Source organism: Patella vulgata, chromosome 8, assembly GCF_932274485.2.
Source record: "Patella vulgata chromosome 8, xgPatVulg1.2, whole genome shotgun sequence".
NCBI lineage: Eukaryota > Metazoa > Mollusca > Gastropoda > Patellidae > Patella > Patella vulgata.
This window is the reverse complement of record NC_065886.2, coordinates 1,353,044-1,364,717: the sequence shown is the minus strand read 5'-3', so window position 1 is coordinate 1,364,717 and position 11,674 is coordinate 1,353,044. Positions and strand designations below refer to the sequence as shown.

Sequence of the window (11,674 nt, the reverse complement as noted above, 5' to 3'; positions counted from 1 at the left end):
CAGATAAGGAGACATTCTCTGGGGATTCTCTGGCTGTCCGTCTCATTCATAAGCATACAATTTGTAAGTCAGTATGGTAGACAGATAATATATTTATTAACTAATTTGTAAGTCAGTATGGTAGGCAGATAGATACATATAAATCACATATTTATTATTAACTAATTTGGAGAATGACGTCTGAGACATCTACGCGCGCCCTCTTCATTTAACGATGTTTTCCTCTATATTGGATATTGTAGTCTCCTGCTGACAAACATCAAACCAGAAAGGATGGGCTCTAGAGGGTCCATAAACTTGAAAAGCAATGCGTTAAATACTGTTAAACCCTCACTTGATTTTCCAGAGTCGTTTCCTCTTGTTTGTAGTGTAGGTCAGAGGGCCGGGTGCGACAAAACAAAAGAGAAAAACTCTTGACAATTGAAATTCATAATATATGTAGACCGTAACCCCTTGCTCGGGGAGAAAATCCTTCATAAAACAATGTATGGCGTACGTCCGCCTTTATTAAACCAGTCGATAACCCAAGGACGTACAATTATTATAGAATCGTGCCGATCTATGTGACAAAATCGCTGATAAGCACGTGTAGGTGAACTAATACAAATTCCTGTCATTTTATCTGGTCCGTTTTATTTATAAGTTATTTGATTGCCTGGCACGATGCAGGTAAGTTTTGTTAATAATGTTATTGTCTTTAGTCAAGTTTGTTAATAATGTTATTTTCTTTAGTCACGGGGGGGGGGGATGAATGGTTGACGCGTGCGAGTTTGATCACAAGGTCTGTCATCAAGTGGCGTGGTTTCGAATAACCGCTTGTACGTGACAAGGAGTAGGGTTGCCTGTCCAACCTCGTGGGTTTTCTCCGGGTCCTCCTGTTTCCTTCCATTGTTAAAGGTCCTACGCGCTAGCGAATTATTGAAAGAAACTTGAACGAAATGACCGTGCTCTTTAGTCAAGGTCTCCAATTAAAACCACACACCTTGTAACTGACGTTAAAACCACGCACCTTGCAATTAAAACCACGCACCTTGTAATGTATATTAAAACCACGCACCTTGCAACTGACGTTGAAACCACCCCACCTTGTAATTAAAACCACGCACCCTTTTATCATATTTATCATATTAGTATAGACAAGTATTATATATGTAAAAATTGATGTACATGCTAGATAGATCGCGATATAAAACATGCAGATATTATTATGTTGGCTTATTGCTAAACAAAGTTTTAATTATTTTATATATATAATAATCGCGAGAAGTACTAGGCACTGAATCCATTGGTAACTCTCTATGTACTGGAATTTCTCCATTTTAGGTGTTAGAATTGACATTATTGGTGCTGGTCGGCCATCTTGTTCATGGATATAGTCCAGGGATAGACTTTGTTGGAATTGGCTACAATTTATTGAAAGCTAATCCAGAAGGGGGAGTTGGGGGTGCTGGTGGCGTCGATCCAGGACTGAACGGTGTAAGAAAAATATTACAGCTGTCTTCAGGGACCGTCCCAAAAGAAGTTGCTTATAAGCCGAGACATAGCTGCTTACAGCAGAAATCAACACATGTTTATTATGGAAGCAAGTCTTACCAGTCGAGGCTTGGTGTTGGCGTAACTGCTTCAGGTATGGTGGTAATTATCCAACAAGATGATCAGTTGGCCATTGTTTTCTAAAAGCAACATACTATCTTGGTTAATTTTCTCTTTGAGATTTGTTGGGTATATTGTATTCACTATTTATATTCATGTTTTCTCTGATGTCGTCACAGTCGGTAAACAATTCCTTAATTATGTTTCTGCGATGTAAACAGTATAAGCCGCTTGTTCTGTTTCAAACACTGCTATTAGTAAGTGCAGGGCGACACCAACACAGATAACAAACTCACAAGACAAACCCACGGACATCACCTACAATGTATACAGATATTTTACATCAACAGAAGAGACCATGAATATAATATAAATCACGCCATGGATGTGCCTCTTCTTTTGACACGTTCTCATGGCAAATACAAGACCATGTACTTTACTTTGTCATGTTCTTTATATTTATACATTTAGAATGTTAATGTTACTTGTGATAGTTGTTAAGAGTACTTCCCCTTTAACACTAACTTTCTCGGTCAATTTAGGGATCGATCGAACACGCGACCTGCAGGCTAGCGAGCCAGCGTCTCACCCACTTAGCTACCGTGGCTCCTAGATGCCAGGAGTAGTTCTCCTTTAACACTAGGTGTACCCTATATATAAACTGATATATTGTGATACGAAATAGAAATGAGAATTTTAATATTTCCTATTCGCTTTTTTGTATTCAGTTTTGTTTTTGTGACGGATGGAACATGTACCCTATATCATGTATTCAATATACCTTGATTCCATTGAATACTGAAACGTTTTCTTGACTGATTTAGATTTAGACTATTTTTTTTTATACATTTCACCGATGTGGTTACTTATATAGTTGAAATTTTAACTACATATGCTTGCATTCGTATTTCTTGTAGCATATAGCAGATCATGACCCATGCTGACATTATACAATGGTTTCTTTGGGTTGCATTCCTGATTGCTTTCAAATTTGAGTGAAGTCTGTGTCACTACTGACACGGGACTGTACAGGGCAGTGGACGCTTACGGCTAGCCCCCAGATCCATTCATTTTTTTTTAATTGTTTGCTTGTTTGTGTTTTTTCTGAGTATGATGTCTTGCCCGTGTATTTGTTTTTGTGTAAATTTTGTGTGGTGCAGTGCCCCTGCACTTACTATTAAATATGATAAGAAACCCTAGTTGTACATTAATTTAAACGTTAAATTAATTAAAATAGTAATTGTGTTCCATATTATGTTTTTGTGTTTACTACACTTGTCAATTGCTGAAAGCCGCTCAAAGAAAATAATATATAGTTGTATGGAATAAAGACATGATAATTTACTTAATTCTTAGCCTCAGTATGTGAACTTTATATTAATATTATGTTTAATGCCCTATGTAGGACAAGGTAATACAGGAGTTGCCACAGCAGCTTTCAGTTTAAGTGCAGGTAAGTTAGTACATTGCTCTCATTAGTGTCCTACAAAATATTTAATATTGTTCAGTGTCCGTTCGAACTAGTGGGTTGTTATTATGTTAATAATACATTATACATTAATCACAAATTGATCATGGTACAGAACACAGCTGGAAGACTCTTAACTAAAACCTATGAACGTGAGCATATAACACCTGTACTTTCAAAAGCACATTGGCTTGCTATAAAACAGTGGATCATTTTCAAAATCTTACTGCTTACATACAAAGGACTAAATGACAAAATGCCGAACGATATAAAAGAAATCCTTGAACACAATAAATCTGGCAGAGGACTACGCTCTTCTTCAAAAGATCGTTTACCACACCACCATTCGCACCGGAACTCAGGAAACATCTTTTGCGTTTGCAACACTCTGAAATCAATTACCAATTAAAATCCAAATGAATGGAAACATTCAAGTCAGCATTGAAATCCCATTGTGTTCAAAATAGTTGTATCTACCAACGAGAAAGTACTTGAATGTAATCATGATATTATTATCATTATTATTATTGATAATATTGCTTCATCGTATTATTATTTTAATAGCTTATTGAATTTTAACCAAACATGGCTTTCAAATTCTAAACTCAATATTACAGGATATAAACGAGCATACAGTGAAACCAATAAAGCCGGAAACGTCATCTTTGATGATGAAACTATTTGTAATTTGGGAACTGCCAGATTCACCGAGGAACTCTCTTCACAGCACAATCTTCATGTTACCATCAACTTTGCAGCCGCTCTTTGTTCCCTTCCTGTATTATATAACAGTGCGGTTTATATGAAGTTCCTGGACGACTGGGGAACGGTTTGTTCATTATTGATACAAGTTCCATTGTCGTCCACCTCTTAGAGAACCAAGTATTTATTTTGTGATTAGCGAGAGATGAGGATGGCATACTGTTGTCTTGTTTAAAGTTATTATATGAATATACTAATATCATAAACTTATAACTGAATTGACTGATATCATAAACTTATATTTTTAATTATTGATATGAACAGAAAGCAGACATGGAATACTATCGTATTTATCTTATCTTACAGCACGTGGTAATGCAAGTTGATTTTGGTACAAAATTAATCAAAAGATATGAATCTTCTAGGACAGAATTTATAAAGCACGTACAGAAAAGTGTAAGTTAACACAAATTTCTATTAGTTTTTAGTACTCAAAGCGTGATTGTTTTAAAATTTTGCATGAAAGACTGTGGCCATGAGATGACGAACCCTATGTTATTGTGTGATCAGTTACCTTTCCGTGCAATAGTTGTTAGCCCCTGTTGTCGGCAAAGGGGGCATAACTCCTGTACTAAATGTCGTAGAGCTCTAAATATCAATAGGGTTCGACCACAGTGCTCCACACAACATTTCAAAAGAATTCGTTAAAACCGAACATCAATACTTGTCCGCTCATGACCTCAGTCCGTCAAGCAAAATTTGAAAAACAATCAGTTAACTCCATAATTAGCAAAAAGTCGTGGAATGCTGAATATTTATAAGGCTTAACAATGCTTCACACCAAATTCCAAAAGGACCCATCAACCACTAAATATAAAAGGAATCCGCTACAAACCTTAGAGTATATCGCTTTCGTGGCAAGGTTTGGGGGCGTTTGGAAACATTTTCTTTTTATTTTGCTTGAAAAATAATAGTTTATCCTATCAGCCTGTTCCCCAATTCCATTCAGACAGCCTGAATAAAAATATTGTTTAAAAACAAATCATCTTGTAAGATGTGAGGAAAGTATATTCTACAAAATTTTCACCACAAGAGTTCCACAAGATATTGGACATAGAAAAAATAGCAATTTTTTCAAAAATTTCTTCTCAGACGCCCTATTTGCCTGTGTAGTACCACATTTCACAATATTTTTCGACCACAGACCCAAAATACATTTGTGGAATGTGGTACGACACAGGCACTTAGGGAGGTCTGTGAAGAATTTTTAAAAAAGGCCAAAATATCTTGTGGAACCCTTGTGGTAAAAAACACCACAAACCCAAAACAGTGTATCAAAAGTCGAAAATCGTGTGGAAAAAAAGTTAAATATCTTGTGGAACTCTTGTGGTGAAAAACACCACAATACTCTATGAATATTATTTCAAGTCGAAAATCATACGGTTTTCGGAAAACAGAGCATAATTGTTGTACAATAGGTCGCAGAACGCTAAACATGGATAGTTTTCGTCCTCTCACGACCCCAAAGCTTCACACCAAATCCTTCGATTTTGACAGCCTCTGTCGCGTTTACAAAAGAATTAGTAACAGACGGACCGTCGGATTGGTTGACGACATAATACGACAACACTGAAATGTGAGCGTATAATAAAATAATAAAATTCAACATGCTAAGAAATGTGATGGATTGCACATTAAAGTAAATGAAGGGATTACTATTAATCCTTAATATCGTTTGTACTCCTACTCTTTTCGTTTGGTACCCCACATTATTAAGCTGGAATGTGAAAATACCAGTCTGCTCATACTTCTGTTCTAAAGCTGTTGGAGTCTTTGCATTCATCATGATACTTGAATTAGTAAGACCTATTAGAACAGAAAGAGGGTAGGGTATACATTCGTCTACATTTGTGATTATTCATTTTAGGGAGGATTTGGATTGTCGGTTGGCGGATTTCTTAGTTTAGATTTCAAAACTTTTAAAGCGAGTAGTGCATATAAGCTTCGGTTTGGAACCTATCAATCAACTCTTACATCTGGTAGTACCAATCAACCAGAACCAATTGGTCTTACCATCAAAACTATTGCAGAAGCTCTAAATAAAGATTACTGGCAAGGATCGTCAGTTTTGAAGGCTTGTGGTCACTCGTTGTCTGTTTTACGATTCAAACAAATCCATCTAGTGACGGCCTTAACTGGTTATGCTAAATTCAAACTATTTACACCACCCACAGGTTAGCCTTTAAACTTTAAACTTATCAGATCGTAACTAAATGTAACGTGCACATAAATTAAAACCAAGTTTAAACTAAATTAATTCAGATCCTAACTCGATCTAACATGCATATAAATCAAAATTAATACAGAAGACATCACAGTAGTATACGACTGAGTTTGTATCTTCCTGAATCATCATCTATTCTCTTTATTGGTTATCTTATTTTGTTATACGGATTCCACTCATCGGTAACATGATCTTAGAAAATCTGCTTTTACATGCATGTCTTTACTTTTCTTAGATCCTCGGCTACGGATTCCTGTTACATGGCCATCTGGAACAAATGGTCTTAGAAAAACTACTTCTACATTTATTGTGTTTTCTGTTGTTAGATCCTCAGCTACGGATTCCTCTTACATGGCCATCTGGAACATATGGTCTTATAAAAACTACTTCTGGATGCCCCGCTGGTAGAGTCACTTGGCATGAAGGAATGAGACATTACGATGATTACAGCCGTCATAGAGCTAAGACCTCAGAATTTGCTTCAAATTACTACATCAAAAATAGTAACGAGTGGTCTAATCCTAACCATATAGCAGGTAATTTTCATAAACTTCACACACCAGATCTTAATTTTCATATCTTAAACGGTATACATGATCCATGTCCGTTAGTATACTTTAAACGTTATGAAACATCCGTGTCCGTTTCTAAAACAAACAAAGGGTGCCAAAGAGTGAACGTTACCTTGCGTTTTGTCGAAATTATAAATATAGCATGGGATGGATTTTGGCCTGACACCCCTAACCTAAACCTACACACCTATACTACAGCTACACACCTATACCACATATATACTACACACCTATACTACAACTACACACCTTTATACCCATACTACAGCTACACACCTATACTACAACTACACACCTATACTACTTTACACACCTATACCACATATATACTACATACCTATACTACAACTACACACCTTTATACCCATACTACAGCTACACGCCTATACTACAACTACACACCTATACCACATATATACTACACACCTATACTACAACTACACACCTTTATACCCATACGACAGCTACACACCTATACTACAACTACACACCTATACTACTTTACACACCTATACCAAATATATACTACACACCTATACTACAACTACACACCTTTATACCCATACGACAGCTACACACCTATACTACACACCTATACTACTTTACACACCTATACCACATATATACTACACACCTATACTACAACTACACACCTTTATACCCATACTACAGCTACACACCTATACTAAAACTACACACCTATACTACAGCTACAACCTAACCTACAACTACTCACCTATACCACAACTACACACCCACACTACTACACGACTGTACTAAAAATACCACCTATACTAAAACTACATATATATACTACAAAAAACACATATACTACAACTACATACCTATACTACGTGTACACACCTATACTACAAGTACACACCAATACTACAACTACACATCTATAATACAAACCTATACTACAACTGCATACCTATATTACAACTACACACCCATACTACAACTACAACTACACACCAAGACTACAACTACCTACCTATACCACAAATATATTACACACCTATACTACAACTACACACCATCACCATCACATAACACCTATACCACCTATATACTACTACCACACACATAAACCGTCATATATGAGGTGGGTTTGACACATCTAAACTACAATCATATCATAACTTGGGCTTTACGTACTGTGTTTGTCTGCCAAGCCTACTCTACAACCGCATCATAAGATCGACATTGGTCCGACACACCTAAACCGCTGTATCATGGGATGATAATTGCCGATTTGTTGTTTGGAACATTTTCAGGTACCAAAGGTCGGGATATCGACATAGAGTTCTGTATGAAGGGAGATAATAAAATCACTGAATATGATGGTGATTGGCCAGCTGGAGATTATTGTATTCTGAAATATGGCGACTGTCCTAAAGGTAAATTATTACATGGACGTTTTCTTGGGGTGTAGGAAAAGTTAAAACATGGGTTGACAAAATAATATTAAAAGGGACTAAAACAAATATTGGACCAGACATAACGTCGTTATTTCAGTTCAATTCGACCAATTCGGACCACACCTACATTTGTCTACAACACATCTCTTGTCAATTGTGAACGAGAGGACATGAGTTACAATTTGATAAATACATATATTTTATTTCTATTCTTCATTGTCAATAAATTAGTTATGGCATGAGTTTATCAAAACGCAACTTAAATTGTTTAAGAAATATTGCGAGAATAACAGGAAAGGAGGTCTAAGTTCAAGGATAGATTTCTAAAAACGCGTTATTGGAAAGTTACCATTTCATCTTTGGCATGAGTGACCAATCACATGATTAATGGCTGTGAATCTGAGAATATATAATTAATAAAGTGTGCGTTCTACGGCAGACAGCAATGTAGTTCTTGTAGGGAGGAGATGTAGGAATTTCCGCTAGCAGACTCGCTGAGTCTTCATGGGAGCGGGTTAGAGAGAATGACTTTATTATAATGCTTGTAACTATATATCTTACGTATTGGAGCTTAATATAAAACTGTAATCAAGAAACTCTGGTATTTGTTGTTCCTGTTCATGATATCATTTAAGATGCAGTATATTCAAACACAATGTAAAGTCGTCATTAATGGGGAATGTCAGAATGACATTTAAAGATACGTCCAGGAATTATATATGCGACCAGAAACAATACTAGACGATCACGGGCTGTTCCAAAATATGTAGTAAGAAAAGATGCATGGGTTATACGCCGGATGTGGCGACCGGTTTTAGCTACCTCCCGTTCTCCATGTCTGACAGACGACCCATTGTGCTACACAAGTTTTTCTCCTGTGACAGCGCTATCTTAGTAATAAGAAAGTTTAAAGAGCGACAGAATACGAGATGTTATATAATGCATTGTCGTGGTCCTGTTAGTAGTATATGAATCCTATAAATTCAGTTGTTGTGATAGTCTGATCAAGATGTTATAGAATGCCACGCCATGGTCCTGTTAGTAGTATATGAATCCTATAAATTCAGTTGTAGTGATAGTCTAATCACTACATTCATACTTATACAACCTGATACATGTTTGTATGTTTTCCATTCTCCACAGGCTTCCAATCGGGATCCATCTTCTGGGATGATAATGACACGAGAAATCATAATTTTCAGGGCGGAACTGTACCAGACGGCCAGTACGATGCCGATACAAGAATAGATTTTTGTTGTAGGTAAGTATCCAATGATAAATACCAGTATGATACCAAAACAGGATCAGTTTTCTGTCGTAGGGTAAAATATTACATTATAAATGATACCAATACAGTTTTCTGTGTAGTTTACAGATTTAAAATCCACCCAATAACTCGATCAGACAAATCTACACAACAACCGATTTAATAATATATAATAATTCATTAATATTATTAATAATAAAATAATATTAGAACAAATACAAGTTTGAATATAAAAAATTACAAATTATAAAATACTATTAGGGGAAATGTGTATAGGTACAAATATAACAACTTTGATTATAATCAATGTACAAGATATTACTTACAGTATTCTTCCAGCTTTATCAGTATTCGGTTGAAGTCTCCTTTTCTCTCAGCTCTGAAGTAGTCAGTTGTAGACAGTTCTCTTTAAGATGTCGTCTTGACGTCTACGTAGTAACTCAATAATTGGCAGAATTAAACAGGATGAATAATCTTGAATCCGTCTTGGTAACAACCAACAACATGAATCCTAAACTTGGATTACAACAGAGAGATAATTTCTCGAAAAACCGTGAGATAAATCGAGAACATCGACCACGTGGTTACAAAAGATTCCAAAGGACGATTCTAGAAAGTTTGATTGCTAATAAACAATAGATTTCGATAAATTATCATAACCCTATCACTATCATAGTGTAAAATATTCCATTTATAATACCAGTGCGATACCAACACATGATCAGTTCTGTGTTATAGGTAAAATATTCAATTGATAATACGATTGTAGTAAATAACTTACTATATATGAGATGTTATAATTTTTAATAATAATAATCTTTATTCCAACTGCTTAATCAGTTAACACCATATCCTTTCCACCCCACTCTCTGTCAGCCCGTGATGTTACACCATATCCTTTCCACCCCACTCTCTGTCAGCCCGTGATGTTACACCATATCATTTCCACCCCCCTCTCTGTCAGCCCGTGATGTTAGTCCTATCAGTTACTCGCCTGGTAGTTATAGAGCGAGTGGCGACTTAAAGACGTTGAAACTGATTTTTATCATTCATAATTTCAGACAGGATGCTTTACCCACCCATGAAATCCTGCTACCAACAGAAAAACCCTTCATTTTGTTTAAATATACCCGAGAATGTCAGCATATAAAGGACATGGTTGTGAGGGAAGAATATATAGTATGGACAGATGACAATTACCACGGTCACGACAAGGTTACAGGAGCCCACCCTTTTGATGATGGTGGACACGATCTGCACAAATTACATTTTTGTTATTATGCTAAATCAGGTTCATCATTAATAGGATAAATGGTTTAACAATGTTCTCGATGACAATACTAAATGTTTTAAACCTTGAAAATAAAACTGTTTAAACCATTCTTCTTTTAACTAAAAAGACTATATTTCGCATCATCTTCCCGAAAGCGTATCCGTATTCCAATCCAGGGTACTCGGGGATTATTTGGTTATGATTATCGACCAGAATGTCAATGTAGTGCATCAGGATACGTATGCTTATCTTTGATAGAACACCGAATATACCTTCCTTTTTCTTAATACCTTTCCATTCTATTTTCTAATAAGGCGTGTTGTTTTACGTTTGGACTAACAAAGGTGGTATTGTTAAAGATCGTGACATGGACATGACATGACACTCTGTGTACTAGTCTCAAACTTGCTTTACTAAATCTCACTAGTTAGACAACCGACTCCAATATACTTAATAGTTATACGAAATTTGAGTTCAAGCATCATCACTGTATAAAACTATATGAAGCGATTTTAAAATCGAATAGACTAAATATTGTGACCTCTAGAGAGTTCACACGCTGTAAAACGAACGTGATTTTTCGTACAGTCAGGGACCATAAACCACGAAGTTACAATCTGACATGCACGAATATCGAAAAGAATCGTGATCTTTAGACATACCTAACTACTAGTTATCAGCTGTTCAGAAGTGCTCATAGTATAATCCCGATTGTGTAGTATCACTGCTCCGATAAACTAAGTCTCGATTGTGCAATTTCAATGACTCTCGTGTTTCAATCAATTGAAAACGACGCCCGCCCCCCCCCCCCTGATGTTCTAAAGAGTTGATTCTAAAACGACGATCCCCCCTGATATTCTAAAGAGTTGATAATGGGCTCGTCAAGTGAGGAATGTCTAAATAATTATTCATATAACATTTAAATCGTGGCCATACGATTGTCCTAAGAGTTGATTATAGGATTTACATGTAAATAAAAGTCCAATTTATGATTTGTACAGCATTGCAGACAAAAATCAAACAAGACATGCATACTGCTCCATGGTATTAAACATTTCATTCTATCGTAATATGTAATCTAGAAAGTACAT

General features: G+C 36.1%; 1 protein-coding gene across 1 annotated transcript; it reads left to right on the top strand.

Annotated features, from left to right (window-relative positions):
- The first annotated feature begins 663 nt into the window (after nucleotides 1-663).
- Nucleotides 664-10,636, top strand: LOC126830600 (uncharacterized). Its single transcript, XM_050560997.2, has 10 exons — nucleotides 664-669; nucleotides 1,324-1,627; nucleotides 2,999-3,046; nucleotides 3,679-3,890; nucleotides 4,130-4,219; nucleotides 5,691-5,997; nucleotides 6,374-6,583; nucleotides 7,900-8,022; nucleotides 9,187-9,304; nucleotides 10,372-10,636. The coding sequence occupies exons 1-10, from the start codon at nucleotides 664-666 to the stop codon at nucleotides 10,619-10,621; spliced, it is 1,668 nt and encodes a 555-aa protein (XP_050416954.2). The 3' UTR covers nucleotides 10,622-10,636.
- Nucleotides 10,637-11,674: the final 1,038 nt, after the last annotated feature.

Coding starts and splice junctions, on each gene's coding strand:
- LOC126830600 (XM_050560997.2), top strand. Junction 3,047..3,678: donor AGCTTTCAGTTTAAGTGCAG/GTAAGTTAGTAC, acceptor TCAATATTACAG/GATATAAACGAGCATACAGT. Junction 5,998..6,373: donor ACTATTTACACCACCCACAG/GTTAGCCTTTAA, acceptor TTCTGTTGTTAG/ATCCTCAGCTACGGATTCCT.